The 20467-nt window shown below is 44.1% G+C and overlaps 2 protein-coding genes across 4 annotated transcripts in view; both read right to left on the reverse strand.

The window, feature by feature from the left end:
- The window catches only part of TNNI3K (TNNI3 interacting kinase), a 47065-nt gene extending 39078 nt beyond the window's left edge, over window positions 1–7987 (reverse strand). For 2 of the 3 annotated variants that reach the window (XR_008202426.1, XM_052666858.1), the window contains exons 1-7: window positions 7823–7987; window positions 7114–7222; window positions 5677–5762; window positions 4110–4207; window positions 3507–3617; window positions 2109–2207; window positions 515–653 (exon numbers count right to left, since the gene is read on the reverse strand). Coding sequence is in view for 2 of the 3 variants with exons in the window: in XM_052666858.1 (XP_052522818.1) it covers window positions 515–653; window positions 2109–2207; window positions 3507–3617; window positions 4110–4207; window positions 5677–5762; window positions 7114–7222; window positions 7823–7862 (682 nt within the window). In the remaining variant the exon portion in view is untranslated. The remainder of the gene's footprint in view (window positions 1–514; window positions 654–2108; window positions 2208–3506; window positions 3618–4109; window positions 4208–5676; window positions 5763–7113; window positions 7223–7822) is intronic. The other variant, XM_052666857.1, reaches the window with a different exon arrangement.
- A 4111-nt stretch (window positions 7988–12098) lies between these two features.
- Window positions 12099–16703, reverse strand: FPGT (fucose-1-phosphate guanylyltransferase). Its single transcript, XM_052666636.1, has 4 exons — window positions 16622–16703; window positions 16327–16494; window positions 14915–15007; window positions 12099–14054 (listed from the first exon to the last, which is right to left on the reverse strand). The coding sequence occupies exons 1-4, from the start codon at window positions 16701–16703 to the stop codon at window positions 12604–12606; spliced, it is 1794 nt and encodes a 597-aa protein (XP_052522596.1). The 3' UTR covers window positions 12099–12603.
- Between the last annotated feature and the right edge of the window lie 3764 nt (window positions 16704–20467).

The following is a 20467-nucleotide window of genomic DNA, read 5'->3' on the forward strand; positions in this document are numbered from 1 at the left end:
GTGTAGCACAATGAAAGGTGAGCTGAAAAGATTCAGTTTCTGTTCCTATTTTGTTTGTGAACCATTTGCAATGTCTTATCTGAATTATTTTAAGTCAACTGCTCTGAAGATTTGATTTAAAATCCTTCATCTGTATCCCATTCACTGGAAGTTTAGCTACATTTAAGTTACTTGATTGGAGATACATATTACACAGCCAAGTCTTTCCTGAGGTACTGTCTCAGCAATGTTGCCTTGTATGTAAATCTTAATTTTGTTTTCTGCTGTTGTTGGTCACCTATGAGTTATTCATGGAAACAGAATGCAATGAGATGGCAGCTCAAACCAAGCACACATAATAAGTGAAGAAAAGCTCCTCAATTGCTTTTTTTCCTTTCTTTTGTTTCAGTTGTCCAGAGACAACAGAAGAACAAATACACACAGACTGTTAGGAAGAGAAACTCAATATTGAAGACCTGACTCTGTCTATTAGAATACAGTGATAAAGTTGATTTTTTAAAATGATTTTTCTTACCATCAGCTTTGCTTCCTTCCTCCATCAGGAGCTTTGTGATATTGAGAAAGCCTTTGGCAGAAGCTAAATGAAGAGGCCTGTCTCCAACTTCCCCACTTGCATTCACATCAGCTCCAAACTTCAGCAGGAGATGAGTTACCTAAGCAGTTCATCACGCTGATTAGAATATCACATGAAAATCAGTCTTTTGGCACAATCAGAACAATGCACTGGGTAATACTTTATGTGCACACCTCTTTAAAGTTGGAATGGGGAGAGGAGGTCCAATAGAAAACTTACGTTTGAGTTACACGTCTACGGAAATGCTAAAATGCTCACAAAAATATTTCTTATCTAAGATGGGATGTGTGGTGAACAGCTGCACACCAGGCCTGCATTTGTTTAAACGACCACCCAGATATTAAAGTAAAAGCCCTCGAAGTCCACACCCGGGTCAGAAGCTTCTCAAGCTTCTTTTATGACCACAAAAGCACCAGATGCTCTCCTCACATCACCTCACAGGACAGCAATGGTTCGTTCTGAGTGCTTTATGGCAGATAAGGAAACTAATCTCTCGGTCCAACATACAAGGTGCTTCCTAATGTGCCTGGGTGGTGAGGTGCTTGTATATGAAAGAAGGATCTCAGGAACACTTCTTTGGTTCCCAGCCTTGCTGTCACTTGATCACAGGAGTGCAGTCCTTTCCATCATCTCTCTATCTGAACTCTGTTCTTTTGAAAGCTTTTCCTCCAAGTCCCAATGCACTCCAAGAAACATGACACTGAACTGAAAAATACATTCTATCCAGAGTTCATCCTTTGATACATGAAAACTGGCCAGAATACATTATTTTAGCTAAAGAGAGGTGTAGAGAATTACTTACGTAAGCCAGAACAGACTCATTATTATATTCTACAAAAAAGGACTGTTCAGGGCAACTGAAAGGATTGCTAATTAACTATATGCATAATTTTTCTATTAAAAAAAAAAAAAAAAAAAAAAAAAAGAATTAGAAGATTCAATGCCTGCTTGGGTCAGGGTTTGAGATTATGTTTCAGTGAATTTGTGACCTGTGTGAATGAAACAAATGCACCTGGACTTGTTGTATGCACAGCATTCTCAAGGAAAATCCTGCTCTCCAAATCATATTTTTTTCTGTGAACATAAAAGTGGCCACAACTTAATTTGTGAATCCCAATGAAAACGGCAGAAATTACATTTAATTATTACTGGCATGTGATGTGCACCTCCTTGCAGAGCCTTAAGGCAGTTTACTCCCAATGCAGTCTCTGGAATATGGGATAAAAAAAGCAACAAAAAAGTAAATCTCTTAGTCGTAGCCTGTTTGCAAATAATCAGTTCTGGCTAGAAAATTACTTGTTTCAAGAGGCCTAGAAGGGAAGACACCAATTCTAGGGTCCAGCATAGAGGATTGAGTGCAGATATTTCCTGTTAAAATTCAGAATCAAGGGCAACCAGAGACTGACTTAAGTGTATGAAAGCTTTTCACAGTGATCCCCCTGAATTGCAATGCAAATGTGTAAGAATAGACCTACAGTTGCCTGGACTGCTCCACCTTCTATCTTACTGAAATCTCCCCCCTGCCCCATGTTACCTGTTCATGGCCATAATAAGCAGCAATGTGCAATGGGGTGAAGAAAACCGCATCCTGAACGTTCACATAAGCTCCATGCTGCAAAAGAATATCGACAGCCTAGAAGAATACAAGGAGAAATTCCTATTAGAAGCAGCACACAAATGGAGTCAGGCAGTAAAACAGGATTTCGAGATATCGCCAGTTTAAAAGAAACAAAAAGCCCTAAGCCCACACAGGGGAAGAGCTGAGTGCAACATGTAAGAGTGACAAACTCAAATTAACTGAATACTGAATGTCAGTGATGCTTTACAAATCAGGCTGAAGACGTGTTTGCAAGTAAAAAGCCTGATTTACAAAATAGGAGGCGTAGAAATGAGTCCGTCCTTTTATTTTCTTTTAATCATCCTGAATGAGGAGCCATAAACTCATCAGAGTTTTCAGAAGTAAATAAAACAAAATACAAAATCCTTTTAAATTAGGCCAGTCCTCATTGTGTACAAATGTCTTCTAGGAGTTGATAGGCCTGTGGCATGGATAAATGAAGCTAAGTGTTTCTTTCCAATCAGCAGTTGGTTTTGGACTTCCAGGAGGCCATTGCTGTCATTAACAGCCAGTAACCACCAAACATGGGCTATCTGAATAACTTGCAGAATGCAAGCCCGAATGAAGCTGCTTTGGATTATTTTCTAAGCCTGCAGAACTGCTAATCTTTTTTTGTTTCTTTGAAGCACAAAGGAGCCCATGCACGCTCAGTGCTGGCAACTGGGTTACGTGGGCAGTTCTGCACTTCGTTCTGATGAAACTTCCTGAAGTTTTCTAATGATGATGAAAAGCTTTGGGCTGTGAGTCACCTGCAGGGAAGCAGTTCCTGGCAATCTGTAGAAGTCACAGAGAAGGGGAAACAGCCATCTTGGTGCTGTGCTCTGCACTCCGTACCTCCCACTGAGATTTCCCCCGGTGACGCCAATTAATCCCAGCTATGATGATGCACAGTTCTCTCAACTGCTGTCTAACTTAAGGCTATTGATTCATTTCGTACCTGCAGCAATTCAACCAGTCAGTTAAATCCATGTCATTCACCAGAACTCAGGCAGCTAGAGCCTGTTACTAAGCAACATTAGTGTTGAGGGATTATTTCTTTACACAGTTTAAATCGAAATACATTTCTTCCCTTGTGACTGCCAATACATACACGCTATTGTGTAAGGCATGAGGACAGATGTGAGACCACAATAAGCTTTTGTATCTTCCTTAGCTGGTCCATTCAGTTAAGCAGGCCACTGATGAAACACGTAAGGAAAGATTCAGGTAGCGACCTCTTGAAACATAATGATCTCCCCAGGGTTGCTTCTGCTACAGGTAGTCAGAGATGCTGCACTCACAGATCATTTCCCACAGAGAAAAGGGGGAACTCACCTGGTGATGCCCAGCTATGGTGGCAATGTGAAGGGCTGTCAGAGCTCCATATCCAACCTGCTGAACGTCAGCTCCGCCATGCAGCAGTGCTGTTATGAGTTCTGTGTTGTCCTATGGAGTGTGCACATAAAGCATCTTATTTCTGCAGTAGCAAACAAAGCTGGCCCTTCCATATATTGAAAATAAATACGAGACTGTCTTTCCTCCTACATTCAGACAGAATTCCAAATGCTGCTGCTCACATCTTTCTTTCCATTCCTAAAGCTCTTGGCAGTATGTAAGACATTGCTGCATTGGGAATTCAGAGCCTTCTTTGCACCAATAACAGCAATAGCAATAAGAAAGAATGCTCCTCTATCCTAAGATGCAGTGCAGAATTTAATCAACGTTTCTAAAGCAACACGATATCCTCATGATGACAATGCAAAAGCATATGTTGATTTCCCATGCATGTGCTCTCTGTAGGTAACTTTCCTGCACTCTGTAAATGTAAAATTGATATTTGCTCTAGAAGTAGCACCTAGAGAGTTCAGCTGAAGAGGGCAGACAACTAAAGCTAATCCCTCCTGATTCCCTGTCATCACTTCATGCAAAATAATTTACCTTATAGGCTGCCAAGTGCAGAGCAGTAAATCCATTTCTTGTTAATCTGGATGGGCGCAGTCCTTTTAGCATAAGAGTTCTTATATGTGATTTGTTACCTTTAAAAGGAAAGTTGGAAAGCAGAGTCATTTACTCACACACCACAACAAAAAGCCACGCGTAGGAATAAATGTCAGCGTGAGTTTGACAACAGAGAGAAACAGGTTCATGAAATATTGCACCCTCAGAATCAAATTAGGTGCCATTTCCTTGCCCACTGACAGCAGCAGACCTGGCCACACGCAGCCTTACTGTTCATAATTCAACAAGGGTTGGTTAAGGAAGGTCCAACTTCTAAAGAAGCAGAATTCTCTCTTAGCATCCAGACTACACTGCAAAGAACTGCATAAATTCACAGATGCTTCCTGGAGCACTGGCTTCTCAGCCACAGAGTTCTTCTGTCCTTTCAGAAACGCAGCCCTGCTCTCCCTCTGCCTACGAATTACATCAGGATAGCAGTTTTGAGGGATGCTGGTGGCCATCAGCATAGGCAACTAACTTCATTCCTATCTTTCTGATGTAGCGATGGTCTCAAAAACAAACCTCCTTCTGAATAATCATGGCAATGTTTGAGGGCAGTGCTGAGTCTAATAACTTCTCTTCAACCCTGAGGTGTTCACATATTGCACCTAATTAATCAATATTATGTATTTTCCTTAACTTCCTGTCACTAACTCCATCGATTGCTGTTATGTTACCAAATGCTGATGTTGTCTTTAAGATGAACCTGCACGCTCTGAAATCAAGTTTAAAGATCCTTTTTCTGTTCAGCAATGCAAGATCAGGTCCTCCTTGATCTAAGGCTGACCAAATCATATCTGTATATTGTTGTTGCGTACTTTGTGGGGCTGAAACCTTATGGCAAAATTCTCTTTGTCTCTCTTAGCAAGTGGAACAGATGCCACATGTGTGTATGAACTAATGACTGGCCAAGCAGCAGCGTGGATCAGAGTGGAAAACTGCACCACTTGTGTGTTTTTATGAACGTTCCAGAAGTCACCCTGCAGTCTTTTCTTGCATACTATGATTCGTTGTCTGCAAAAGTTCTATCAACCCGTATTTTCTGACTGACACTTGAATTACTCTTCTAACTACTGTGATATACAATGCAGGTGTTTCCACTGTACTAGAAAAATGCAGGCTTTGTGGATGGCAAATACACTCAAACCAGCTCCATATCCTGAAATCTATAGCAAGTACACAATACACAATTGTATAAAAGTACTACACAATGAGTAAAGAGTAATGAACCAATGCACATAACAATTAAGATGAATTAATTGAACATTTGTAATAAAGACACGACAAATTATCATCCACAACTTCTCTTGGACCAATGGATCAGTCGTAATGTGGTTCAGCGTAAGCTGCTTCGGTCTTGTTGGCAAACAGGGTTGAAGGTAATGCTTACAGGTAATTATCCAAGTGCCAGTGAGGACAAACCCAAGAAATTGAAAATATAATAATCCTCATGACAGTCATTAGAGACAAATACCAACCGTGTAAATAAGATGCTTAAAATACCTACCCTCACATATGCAGCATAAGTGAAGAAGAGAGAGCCCATTATCTGTGCGGTAATTTAAATTGACTTTGCAGAAGGCTTCATCAGAGCTGAAGAAAGATTTTTCAGAGGATTACTGTTTTCATCCTTTGGTAGAATTTATTGCATTTGGAAAACGTTTAAAAGAGAAATCTCAATTGAAGCTTTTGCAGACACAGGGCTAAATTTAGATTCCGTTTGCACTCTGTAAACCTAGAAATGCTTTACTGACAACAAGTGGGGATCCAGATTTATCTTTCAGCAAATTAAACCTGAGCCTAACTTGAATTGCTTCCTGAACACCCTGCTACCAGTACCGTCCTGCTAATCAGTGCATTCCCTCTAAACCCTGATAAAATAGAGGAAAAGAAAGAGCAGAAAGCTCTCCTTATAGATAAGACTCTTTTTATAATTAATGAAAAAAAAGAGGACAGTTTGTTCATTGATTTAAAAATAAAGATTAAAAAATACAAAGAAGTATTCACTCTACACTGATGAACAGGACATAAGCACAGAACTGGTGGCAATTAAGGTAAGTCAAAAGAACACCTGAGAGGCCTTCAGAAAGAACATCTGTGTTCCTGAAAACATGCAAAGAAACACAACAAAATCATCACGTTGGTGCACGGACGTGGGAACTCGACAGAAGCACAAACACTGCTGGTCGCTGCCTTTTTAAGCCTTACATGTGTAGCTGTAACTTCCTTAAGGACTGTATGTTGCCTTTGACAGTTTAGCATTGAATGTATTGTCATTTCAGGTTGTGAATTCATGGTTTATTTTGAGAAGCACTCTTTTCTTTTCTTTTCTTTCTTTTTTTTTAAGTGGCTTTGATGCCTGACATTATTTAACTGCTCGTTTCCCTAGAGTTAGGTCAGTACGCTTGGGCTGTGGTTGGACTTGATGATCTTTAAGGTCTTTTCCAACCTGAGCAATGCTATGATTCTATGAGCTTTTTGGATGGTGATGATGTGAGAGAGCCACTCTGCTGAGGAGCACTGCTGTCAGTGTGTCAGTGTTCCTGCTGTCCTAGAAGGTGGCTGCAGGCAGGGATTTGAGTTTCACTTTCAAAGATGACCGTTTGTGTGTTCCTTCAAACCGTATTACTTCAGAAAAAATCCTGTCTAAAGCAGCACACAGCAAAACTTAAGCATGTTATAAACTCAGATGTACCTTTAAAGATAATTTGCTTGCAAAAGAATATAGTCGTTTGCTCTAAAATATTGGCATTAGTAATTAATAGCCACTAATGTTGGCACTGTGTGACTCTTACCCACGTATCCCCAAAAATAGACATTACAGAACAGGCATCCCGTAGGTGTGAAATTCCTTCTGTAAGAAAACAATTGAAACTGAAAATGCTGCTCAATAGCAAATACTCCTTCAGTAGGAATTCACGAGCAGATTTCCTGAGTATTTTACCTAAAAACGTGCTTCAGTTCTGCCAGCTCCTTGTCTTTGATTTGCAGGTCATCTTCTAATCGCTCTATGATTATAGCATACGATTCACTGACTTTCTTCTTCCATTCATCTGTCAGCAACAAAACAGAAACACTTCAAAACATACAGAAGGCAGGGACTCAGACTGCGGTGTCCCACCAACAGAGCACTGCACTTCTAAACACAGTTACACGCCATTCCTGTGCTGCTCTACCGAAGCTTGAAAGCTTAATTAAAACGTTACAGCCATTAATCCCTTCTTGCTGCAGCCAACACAGACACATATGGACTGATTTCATAGATTGCTATTACATCCGAATCCTTGTCAGGAGTATTTTTAATCTGAACAAGACAAAACTTCAACCACAGGTTTCATTTGTTAGTTCTTATTTCCTAAATCTTTGCATACATCCACAGCACAGACAGATTAAAGTTTTAAGGCTTTTCTAATGAAGTATGAGCTAACACAATAATGTAAACTAATACGACCTTGCACGACAGTGCAGCAGATTTAGTTTACTTTGTTTTGTCTTTAACAGACAGATACGGACTAAGCTGCTATTCCTGTCAGCTAAGAACAATACAATACCTTACCCTTGAACTCAAGGGTAAATTTGCGATGATATTCCACCATTTGCAGATGGAGGTAAGGCACACTACAGCTTAACAAAATCACAGCAGTGTTAATTACCAGTGCAAGTTTGGGTTGGTCTAGATTTGTAATTTCCCATTTGTTCAGTGTATCTTCTTTGTTTCAGCAGAGTTCTTGCAGTGATACGATTCCTCGCTCAAGAGCAGCGACCGTCCTGCTGAAAAACACCCTGATGGTCTCTGGCTAAAAATAAACCCTGTGCCAATGGAATGTCATGCAACAATGGCACGGAGCACAGCAGCACGTGCTGCCAAGTGTGACAAAATAGCACAGGTACCTCATCAGCCTCTTTAAAAATCCACTGCCCGTTTCGGTAGAAATGTTTGCTCTCGTCTGTTGCATACAGAAAACTGGAGGAGAGGAGGCAATTTGGTGGCTGGTTACCAATTTGGTACAGAGAAAGGCGTTAATGAGGTTGAATCCCAAAGAGTCTTTTGGGATCCCCGAGGAGCGCTGAGGGTCCTTGGTTTGAAGACGACAGAGAAGATCTCAACTGGTAACGTTAACAGCAGCTGTGGCAGGCAGGATGGCTTTGGAGAACCTGAGTATTTTAATTGTAACGTATACGTTGTATCATACCAGGGAACACTGACTTCTTCCCCTTTGGTAACATTTGCACACGTTGCTACATTTTGAGGACATCCCTCCAAGTAAAACCGGAGCTGAGTTTGCTGTCAGGAATTCAGTACGCTGACTTTGCATTTTTCTGTCCTTAGGCAGAGAACCACCGCAAAGCTGCCCCTTCACAGCCACACAGCTGCAGCTCCACAGGCCAGCATGTCTGTCAGGCTGCAAACGAAGGACACGACCTGGAGAAAGCAGGCCTATCAGCCATGCAGACTGACTGCTAAGGAGGGAGGCTCTTTGCTGTGCTCTGGCCCTGCTCCCGCTGGAGTTTTCCCCAAAACAGAGGATGTTTGAGCTGCTTTGCTCGCATTCCAAGCAGACTGTGCACTAATCAGCAAAGGGCCAGGACCTGTATGGATATGTATCATGCTGACCTCCTTGTTAGCATTTTAGTCAGCACCCAGCATCATAGAAATGCATTAAAAAAATCCATGGTCCAGGTAGACTGGGCTTCGTGCTTACATATACAAGCAAAGAAACCATGTCATAATAAACTGATGCTGTGTGCACAGATGATTCCTCTAAGAGCTTCTGCTTAAGAGCCATGCAAGAAAGTTGGTCAACAGCAAAATAGTGCTGCTTTCCACTCACATAATCCAAACCTCCTTTAATCTGGTTAGCACAGATCTGCTCGTCTACTGACTGCACCTTTCACGTCCATTTCCCTTCAAACAGGAAGACTTCAAACTCATTTTCTCATCCCATTTTGCGATTTCTGCTCTTTTCTGTATCTCCTTCTTCTTTGACTGCTTTTTAAAATTTACTTTATATTTGTATCCTGATACATACACACACACAAATATATTTAAAGCCTGCTGATTGACCTTGACAGTTGTTCTGTTTAGTCTTCTCAGTTGAGGATTTCAGGCAAGAGGATATGTAAATATAGTACACACACATCAAATCTCTAGCAAGCTGCATCCCACCACAAACAAACTCGAACTCCCATGATAGCTCCTGGCACACCGTGAGCTCATCCTTGTATTTGCACTGATTTACACATAAAACCAAGGACGTATTTTGGAAGACAAGATGCCCTGTGATACGCGACCAAATATTTGCAAAGCGCACCAGCCTCTGAACTGATCTCCACATCCAGTTGCCAAGCAACGAGGAGGGCTGTAAAAACAGCACCCTATGGTTACCTGCTCTGCCACTGCTTCTGTTACCTCTCCTGAGGGCAGCCGTGGCTGTGCAGCCCAGGAACAAACTTCTGGCCACCCCCCAGCCCACGAGCCTGCAGGATGCTCGGCCAGGTGCCTCCCACCACTGCCTGGGCTAGGAACTTGGTGACACACGGAGCTTTCTGAGCATTCTGTGATCCGTCCCTTCAGGTTCTTCCCTTTGGCTGTTAAAAAAAGGCAGATCTGCCTGTTCTTTATCACCTGTGCTCTCAGAACAGCTCTGGAAGAGCTTGGAGGCTGGCCCGGGGCTGTGTGAGGATACCTGAATCCAGGGCAATAATTAATAACAGCTGAGCCTGTTTACAAACAAACACCAGAGGGAGAACTACACCGACATCAGGGTTAGCCTATTCCTAATTAACATACGTCCAAGCAGCAGTGAAATGTCGAGAGCAATGTTTTCTCAGTGAGTATTCAGATGTAATTGCAGATGTAATACCAAGCTGTGCAATTTTTGGTAACACTCAGGTACGTCACGTGAGCAGGGCGTTCAAATACATCGTTACAGAACTACAGCAGGAGGGAGCCGACAGCCCACGTAACAAAGCAGGCGCTCACACCTCCCGGGGGGCAGCGGACTGGAGGGGTGCAGAAGCACAGCGCTGCTATTTTGGTGACGGCAGCACTGCGGTGGCATTTGCACAGGGATTAACCTTGCACATGCGCAGAGGGGAAAAAAGGAATCTGTCGCATCAGATTTAGGAACATGAGATGGAAATGCTGAGCAGAACAAACCCCTTATCCAAGCCCAGGCGATGCAAAAGATGGAACTTTCTTACCTTGGTTCCCCAAATCCTTCTGGCACAGGTATCTCTTAGCTCCTCCTCCTTTTTTTTTCTTCTTTCCCTTAAACTAATTTCAGCTGCCTCACCCTGTGTTCTTTTCTAAGCGCCCAATTGCTCACATTTCAATTTCCTGCCCCAAACATTACTGAACTAATTCTCTTCTCCCAAATTCCATAATGCAATACGTACAGTATGGCTAAATCTCTGTCCATTATTACATGCTCTCAAGGCAGCCTGTGAAATCCTTAAGATCATGTTCATTATGAGCCCCAGTATTACACAACAGAGCAAAACTAATTAAATAATGAAAGCCAACATGAATAAAATCATTCAACACTCATTTTTCTCGAGACCACATCTGTCCCAGGATGTCACATCTGCACTTCAGGATGGATGGAGATAGGCAGGATCCAAAGGCCCACACAGATTCTGCATCCACCTGGGAACTCAGTGAGTCCAAATCAAAACCAAGCTCCAAGTTTCAACAGATGCCTCCTGCTCTTAGGAAGTCCTATCTGACACTTTCTGCACTGCACCTTCATTGCTCAGACCACAGGATGATCACAAGCAAAGTGCCACAGTCGTCTTGTTCTCAGAATCCGATAGTGGAAGCCACAAACACCAAAACTGCAATTACCTTACTGTTAAATGTTACTATGTGGCCTTGGATAAGCCTCTCAATTGCTTGGGACAATTCCAGCTGGTTGAATGAGAGCAATGCTTTAGATGCTAGAGAGTGAACACAGTTCACTTGCTTTAGCAGTTAAACTGTGAGAAAGAAGCTGAACTTTGTAAAATGCCATCTAAGTAAAATAGTCTGTACATCAAACTTTGACTATTAGTGCCTGAAACTGCCCAGTTTGAATTCCTTTAATAAGATGTCATTACATTATAAGACAGCCCTTCCTTAAGGACAAGAATTTGTTACAGCTAGAAACACGCACGCTCATTAAGCAGCTCTAACACATAAAGCAAACAATTATCTCCTGCCTAAAGAAATGCACTAGATAATTTTTCAGATGTGTCATGAAGGATTGACAGAGACACTGGCTTGTCTGTTATCTCCTCTCAACACAAATACTGATTAACTCAAAAATGACATCACATCCTTGGTAGGCTGAACACCCTTTTGTGCTCTGCAGCTCCCATGCTTTCTCTGCCTGCGGAGCTGCTCAGCCAGTGCCCAACAAAATCAACAAGCTGCAGAATTGGCCTGCAGAAGGTCTGACTGGTGAACGCAGAGCTCTGCCTCTTACTGTCAGGGTATGTCAGGAGAGCCCTATCCCGCACTGCCATTCTCATGGCATGGTCCACTTTCTCTATTTGTTAGAACATTTCCACTACTGTCTGCAAATTACCACTGTTTTATCGGTAGTAAGAAAAGGTTATGGGTACATCAGACAATTAATGGGAACACACGCAGTTTCTGTGGCTCACTGGAGACGAGTGGAAGCTTACACATAGAAGTGCTTATGAATAAGTGCAGAATCCAAGACTGAAATTACAGAACATGTATGTGAACATGGACACATATAAAAACATAAATTTATTGACAGGGCTCTGTATCAAAATGTTGATTTTAAGGTTTTCCACATATGTTGCATGAACCCTGATTTTAAAAATGACAGACAACACAAATCCAGATATTTTGATATCTGTGGAATAAATTCATTCAGACTGCTGACATTGCTGATGGCTAACATTGATCAAAACCCGATCTCTAGAACTCCAGACAAGAATATTTATTGTAGAAAGGAAACATGGAGTAGCATAAAAACTTAAAGCAGTTTAATGTTTCTTACCCAGTAAATCAAACTTACACCCCCTCTGTTATGAGAATAACGGTGAGCACATGTCAGAGGCACACCTGGTGCAGGAGTGTGAGCAGAAGCAGCCACCTCTTACCTGTCCAGCCTGCAGTTGGTCCAGCACACCTGAGCAGGACAGCATCGCTCCACAGAAGGAATTCTGAGAGAGAAATACACTAATACATTTTTACTTCCTTGCATGCTGGTTGGAGCACTGGCCTGCTGACCCACGTGCCAGACATGGCAGTCTAAGACTTTGACCAGGGCTCCACTCCTTTTTATGCTTTTGCTTAGAAGGAACACTGAGAAGATCCCTTGTACATTTTGCTTACAATCACTGCTTACAACTGGCAAGTAAATCATCCACAAATTGCAGACAAATTAAAGACAGGACATTTGTTCAAGCACCAGTCCTTCTACAAATCAGATTTATCTTTTTGCCTTTTTAGACAAATTTCATCACGAATTTCATTTCTAAATTTCAGCATGTCTTCTACATCTTTGTAGGCAAGCATTTCTTGAACAGACAGGAGCTTAAAGCCATTCAGTGTAAAAGCTGACACACGCTGCACAGAATTTAACATGTTCAGTGACATCCTAACCGACTCACTTAAACTAGAACAAACAGGAAAAATCCTGGCAGTCCACAACCCAAACTGTGAGTTCTCACCAGAGAAGAGCTGCTCTGAAACCTGCACACCCCAGAGCTCCAAGCATTCTCGTAGGCTGACTCCAAAAAACCGTAGTGAGTTTGTATCCGACAGCAACTCCACATTCTTTTTCAGGTCATCTTCTACACTAAACACCATACTTACATACTTCACCTGATCATCAATTTTTACGCTTAATGAACTCAGAAAACAGTTGGAAGGTATGTCTACTTCCAAATTGATGCAGGATCCACTAACGATGCAGTTCTTCCCTACCAACACTCCAGGTCCAATCCTGGAGTATTCAATAATGGATCCAGGTCCTACAAAACACCCAGGCTCAAGTATGCTTTGAATGATACTTGCTGATCCACCCAAGGTCTCAGCTTTGTCAGAAGAGATGCTAAAAGCCTCAGGCAGTAAGTTAAGCTCAAATTTCAGTTTGCTATCAGATGTAAAATGAAACAAATACTCTTGAGTAGTTCCAATGTGATAGAACTTAGAGTTGTTTAAGACTATGACATTAAGTGAAGTTCCTTTCAGAAGAGAACAGAGCTTCTGCCGTACTTCTGCTAACTGTGATTCCTCTTTTGTGGCTTTACTTGTATTTTTTGTGTGATCTTGAGTGGTTCCACGTCCCAGGGCCTGCAGGAAGTCACCATACGCATCTATTTCACAGCACAGAGTATCAATTTGCTTATAGAATGCCAGCAATTGTTTTGCAGTGCCGTGATCAATGTAAAATATACTGTCTGTATACACGCACTCCGAGTCCACTTCCGAGTCACTGCGGTCTGCAAAGGAATCCAGCTGAGAAGAATTCCTTCTTACACAGACTGCACCGCACCGGCGCATGGTCTGCACATCTGGTTTGTGCAGGAAACGATGGCAAGATGTGTACTCAAGTCCTCCTTCTCCTGAGAGACTGGATGGATCTAAAACAAACACTCCATGAGTGGTCCCAACTGCCAAATCTGAAGGGTGAGCTAAAGCAGTAAATCCAGGCTTATCAAACGCGATTGTTTCTGTAGGGCCGGTGCTGTAAAGCTCTATGTCATCTGAACAAGTAATGAGAATTCCTGGTTTCATGTGACGAGGGAAATCGATGTACATGGCAAGCTTCAGCTCCAGCATTTGGTAGACAGGATCGCCGAAAGGCAAGGCTGTGAAAATCTTGCCCAGTGCACTTGCATTCGGTAAACGCTGGCTGTAACCACCTGCAGAAAAAGACAGAGGACACTTCCTTGGAGACCACAGGCTGTGCAGTTGGTCCTATGCCAAGCACTCCTCAAAAAAGTCCGATTTTAAAAAGTTATCATACGCCTTCAAATATTTCCTGAGACAGATCTGACCTAACGTCCAAAATTCAGTGTGCCTCAAACAGCTTTTATTAAATCTGTGGTTGATTTCGTTACCTTTAGTTTTGATTCAGGGCTGGAGTACAAACCACTCGTCTATAAATACAGAAAGTAAATGACTCCAGCTGTTCGCTTGAAAACTAAAGGAGAAAGAAAAAGCATCCCAAAACAATTTTAAGTGAGAGAGGAGTCAAACAAGCAACAGTTTGGTAAGGAGGCCTCTTATTTAGTGGATGGCAACCCTGCCCACAGCAGAGTGGAACTGGATGATCTGTAAGGTCTCTTCCAACCCAAGACATTCTAGGATTCTTTGACCTGGTTTCTTTCTTCTCTGCTAAGTGGATACAGTTTTCCACCTAACACATCTTGAAAGGGTTTTGACAAATCGGGTTAGGCAGCAAACATTTGTTCTGTATTTACAAGACCTCTAGGTCCCTATGCAACCTGCAGGGAGGAAGAGACTGCTTAAGTGGGCATTTCAAGGCAGTAGCTTAATTCTGATATTCTGACTGACCAAAGAACCAAAGTGCTGAAATGCTGAAGTGACAGTAACAACTCCAGAAGTTCCAGTGGAAATTCAAATGACCACTTCAGCTACACTTGAGGTTACTTTTCTAAGAGAACTGTATTTCCAATTCTTTATCTATCAACATCAGCTTTTTGTTTGTTTGTTTTTCAAAGCTGACATTGTAAAGCGTGGAATGTAAAACAGAACTTACCAGAATGAATTAGTAGCACGATAAAAGAAGTCCATTTATCACCGTAGAGATTTTCCAGGCACTGAAGAACATGAAGTGTTGATCCACCATTTCCTAAAGAAAAAAGCATTTTATTATAAAGATCACCAATAATACATGCACTGAAACGTGAAGCATGCAAAGACCTGGTGATGTTTATTAAATGTGTTTTTTTTCTGTGTAAAAAATGAGCTTGTTTTTAACAGGTAAAAAACAAGTCACTTCTTTTTAACAGGTAAAAAATATTTATTTATTTATTTGAACAGACTGCCCACAGATGCACTGACGTCTATCTGACATTTCCTCAATCAGTTCTGACAGAACAGCCTTCCTAGAGCGCTGCAGCTGAGTCACGCAGTGAGGATGCACAATCAAAGCAAAGGACACCTTGGCTGGGCAAGGATATTCTTATGTGCTTCTAAAACAGCAAGATTTCTGAAAGTAATCTGTGCCTATTATTTTATACTGCAGATAGACTGCTGAGATTGGCTACCTTCTACATCCAAGTAAACAGCTATAATGAGCTTAGGATGGTATGGCAGACAACTTTCTTCCAGGTTATTGTTGCACATTGTTGAACGTATTGAAATACATCAGTGTAAACTACCAGCTCAAAGCGAGCAGAACGAATTTACGAAACAACCATGGGTCAGTTGTATTCCACACTGGGAATACAGAAGACAGCCACACTGTATGAGCAGTGTGCACCCACAGACCACCGGGATGGTGTCCTACAGAATCACAGAAAGGCTTGGGTTGGAAGGGACCTCAAGGATCATGAAGCTCCAACCTCCCACTGCAGGCAGGGCCACCAACCTCCACATTTCATAGCAGCCCAGCTGCCCAGGGCCCCATCCAACCTGGCCTTGAACACCTCCAGGGATGGACGGGGCATCACAGCCTCTCTGGACAGCTGTTCCAGCATCTCACCACTCTCTCTGTAAAGAACTTCCCCCTGACATCCAACCTAAGTCTTCCCTCCTGCAACAACATCGTCCCAGTTATCATAATGGAAATTTTCTCTGCAAAAATTACCTTACATGAAGTCTGAGAAGCACAAACCTGCCATGCTGTGGCAGGAACGACAGTAACATGCTACCAACAGCATTAGAGCCTACATCTGTGCTGCAAAGGACATTTTTTGAGCAGGATTTTGAAGCCTCTCCATTGCAAGAGAGCAGCTGCAGTGGTCACACAAAGCTGAGCTCGGCGTGACTCAACACGAGTACGATCATACGGGTGCACTACGTGAGCACAGATCCCCGAAGGACCAGACGAGGCCCCAGATGAGGGTAACATCACAGCGGCTGCAGAGCAGCCCTACAGCCCGCAGTCTGACGCCCTCCGTCGCGCACGGATCCGGCCGCTCCGCAGCCGCCAGGCGGGGCACGCACCGATTTTGTGTCCCGGGGGATCCACGAAGACGTGGTACCGCACGCCCAGCGGCAGCTCCCCGCCCCGCAGCTTGGCGGCCAGCTGCAGACGGAACGCCCGCTCCTGCTCCGCGTCGGCGGCGGTGATGGCGACCAGGTCCCAGAACTCGCCGTGCCTCGCGACTCTGCCTGTCCGGCGGGGCGGAACGCGGTCAGCGCCGGGCCCGGGCCGCGCTCCCCGCGGGGCCGCGGATCCACGGCAGCGCCCCGCGCCCGCCCCGCGCCCCGCCGGCCTGCCCCGCGCCCGCCGCCCCACCTCGGAGCGCGGCGAACCGCTCCAGCCGCCGCCTCGTGGCCGCCCGCCGCGCCGCGCTCCGCCCGCCCGCCGCCGCCGCCATCGCCCCGCGCTCCGCCGAGCGCCGACGGGCGCCGCCTACCCGGAAGCGCCGGGCCGGGCGGGGGCGGAACGCCGTGCGCAGCTGCTGGAGCGGAGCTGAACACGGGCTGCGCTGCCGGGCGCGATCCGCCGCGGTGCTCCGCCCCGAGTTGCTTTTTGTAGCCGTGGGCCTCGGCCTCTTGCGGAGTGTGCGGGCCTCAGAATCGGGGGGAGAGGCAGCATTTGTCTGCGCCTAAATCCTACGGCACAAGTGGCTGGAAAGCACTATAGGGAAAAAAAAAAAAAAAAAAGAAAAGTAAGAAGCAGCTACCGGAAATAATTTAGGAACTTTAAAAAAGTTACCAAAATTCCATCGTTTTCCATGTCTGTAAACAGAAGACGACAGGCAGGATGCTGTGTGCTCCTGCTGCTCTGTGGGGTGGGCTGTCACTGCGGCACGGCCCCCCAGGGCAGGGTGGCTGCAGTCCGTCTGAGCCCGGCTCACGCTCTCGGCTCTCTCTACATTGAGCACCACGCATCCTCGTGAAACCATATCTCCTATATTCAGTGCGGAGGTCGGTGGCCCTGCCTGCAGCAGGGGAGGGGAGGGGGGGGCGATTGGAGATTCGTGATCCTTAAGATCCCTCCCAACCCGGGCCATTCTGTGATTCTGTTCACTGACTTAATTAGCATCAGTGAATGACGTTTCCAGCTGCACCTCAGCCCTATGCAGCTGTTGCTGTTGTGCCAAGGCCAGTAGCTCCCCAGGGCAGCCCTGCGCTCATGCCGGGCAGTGCTGTGCAAGCTGTGCACTGCTGTAGCTGGGCACAGGGCAACAGCAGTTACCTGGTGATTCAATGGGCAATGAAAAGGGTTTGACTTAAGAGCTGTAGTTCAAAATAATTTTTTTTTCAGTATTTTGCGCATGTTTGAATTGTTGTCAATAGACAACAGGAAGGTCGGTGTGACAGCAGCTGTGCTGTGAGCTGGCCGTGGCTTCTTGCCTCTCCTGTGGAGGAGCCTCTCTGCAACCTGCTGCCCTGCCCTGCCCCCCCCGGCCTCATCCTGCAGATGTTTCTGAAGTACATGTTTTCAGTTCTCAGATTTAAGCAGTGATTAATCTACTATTTAATCTTTGGAACAAGAACTGAACTGAGCTGTAGGTGTGCTAAGGAGAGAATGCAGCAGAATGGACCAGGAGGAATGCTGCTGTGACTGCTTTCTGTGCTGCCCTGTTGCTCACATCCTGAATTGCATTATGGTTGCACCTGTCACTGAGTTGTTTGAGCTGTGTCCTCTAGGTTTGAAATTTACCTCTTAATTAATGAGAATGAGACCTGAAAGAGTTAGTTCTCACATATTCCCAGCTAATGCCCCCTCTGCACCGTTAGATCGTTCAGCTTTTGAAGAAGATGCATCTTCTTTATCTCAGCTCACTCCCCTTCAGCTCCTTATTCTTCAGGCTAAGCAGAATAAAACCCAGCAGTGGTGTTGCAGAAGATAGACAGGTGACACAGAGCCATGTGAACTGTCTGGGTGTAACTATTTGTCCCAGAGACAGGAGGACCTGTGTGACCCCTGTGAGGGATTCACCCTGTGTCTGCCAGCTGGTGTGACAGACATATGTGGAGAATAAATAAAGAGCAATTATTTAACAGCCAGTGTAATTGGCCGTTGGAACAGCCCACTTAGAGATCCGGTCGATCACTTGGAGTCACTAAATCAAATTGGATGTCTCTGCTCTATTCAGCCAGAAATTATGGGCTTCAGATAGGAATACTGAATGAAGATGAGCTGTCTTATCTGGAAGGGCAGACTAGATAATGACAATGTCTCTGTCTAGCTGTACATCAGTAAATACTTACTGCTGTGCTGAATGCCAATGGGTCTGATTCTGAGCATACTGCATTACAGCCCCAAAGGGCAATTCCTTTGGTCAGTTTCTCCCAGCCTTCCCTCTCAACACGCCTCACTTCACCAGCTCCTGCACTAAGGTGTAATGTTAAAACAAGCACATGCATCTCTGAGCACGGTTGTTTCACTTAATCATAATAAACCTAGATCCTATCAAAATATGTTTTCCTTCCAGGAACAGCACACTCACACGCTTCCAACAGAAGACGTGTAATCACACTGTTGCCTCAAATAAAACGTTCGAGCTGTGAGTATTTATGGCAATGCTGAAATTCGGTGTCATTTCATAATTTGAACTGAGCTCTCGTATAGACTTAATTGCCAAGATGTAATATTCCTTAAAAGCACTCATTCTTAGAATTTATAAAACACTGAGAGAATCAGCAGTGCAGATCTGAGCCACAAAGGGCAGAATTCTGCCTTGCTGGAGGAGCTCCCACCTGCAGCTCTCCTCGCACATCTTCTGCCTTGATTTCAGCCGCTCTCTGTTTCGGTTCATTCTGCTCCTGGTTTACTTTCAGTGCATTCTTTGTGCGTCTGTGCAGCTGTGGGAATACACTTGTGTGCAGAAATCCTCCTTCAGGCCCGGATCAGATCATAGAACAACTAACAGTGTGTGTGTTAGGATTAACACCACTGCGCTATTAGAAATACACAGCTGATGACATTTGTCTGCAAAGAGCCTTCCCCCCTCCCCGCCCCAATTAGTTTTTCTGCGCAGAATCAATTAATTTGTTAATCATACCTAATTTAGTGAGAAAAAGCTTCTGCAAAAATAGACATAAATTATTTTATTAAAGCCATATGCAAGGCAAACGTTAAATATTTTACAGGCGCATCAGCTGTACTTGAAACTTCTTTGCTGTTTTTAGTTACCATTTGAAGCTAATATCTGTAATCTATTGGACAAAAAGCAATTGAAACACTCAGCTTAAGATAAATGATCTTTTTAGCTGGAGTATAGAGTCCATAATTACAGCGTGAACAGATTAGGGAAAATAACATTCCGTCATGTCTCTTGTTCAGCATTTACAGAAATTCTGCCTGCTTATTTAATATCCAAATGGCCCATCTCCAGCAGTGCTCTCACTGTTTGATGTGATCCGGCCGTTCTCTGACGCCTCCCGCCCTTCATACAGACTGCTGGCCTCTAAAATTCTGTCTTTTTCATCCACGGAGTGTTTTTAGCCACGTGCTCTGTTAAACTGCTCACACTCCCATAGCTAAAATGCTGACATTAAACATACATTATCACCTATTGAAAAAAGAAGAAGAAGGTGTCTCGCTATACGTAAACACACGGCTGAACCACACTGCTAATTGGCTCGGGGCTGAAAGCAGGGCTGGCTCTGATGTTTCTGATGTTTCCCAGGACCACATCCAGGCAGGACCCTGACTGGGCCCTGCGCTTTGCCAGCTGGCAGCTTCTTGCTTGTGGCAGTTTTCTTGGTCTTATTTTTCCATGCATTGCTCAGGCAACAGTTTGTTTTCCTCCTGGTAAAACAAGCTGCGTGGTAACAACACTTTAAGGCTATGTCATGCCTAATTTGTTCTAGCAGTCCAGTGTTACAAAAATTAACTCTCTTCTGAAGGGGCATCAGGACAAGAGACTGCAAAGATCCTGCCTCTCTCAGTCCATGCTCTGCCTGTTGCTATTCCTCAGTACAAGTGGATTTGCTGGCCCTGAACTTCCCTTGCTGCTGGTCCTCATCTTTGTGCTGAGCTGAGCATGGCACAGCAGCAGCTCCTGTTTGCTGGGCACTGCAGGACATTGTTTGCTGAGTGTTACATGCTGGTGTTTCATGCTGGTGTCTCATGCTGGGTATTTCATGCTGGGTGTCTCATGCTGGGTGTTACGTGCTGGGTGTTTGT

Source organism: Tympanuchus pallidicinctus, unplaced genomic scaffold (assembly GCF_026119805.1).
Source record: "Tympanuchus pallidicinctus isolate F22 unplaced genomic scaffold, pur_lepc_1.0 scaffold7, whole genome shotgun sequence".
Lineage (NCBI taxonomy): Eukaryota > Metazoa > Chordata > Aves > Galliformes > Phasianidae > Tympanuchus > Tympanuchus pallidicinctus.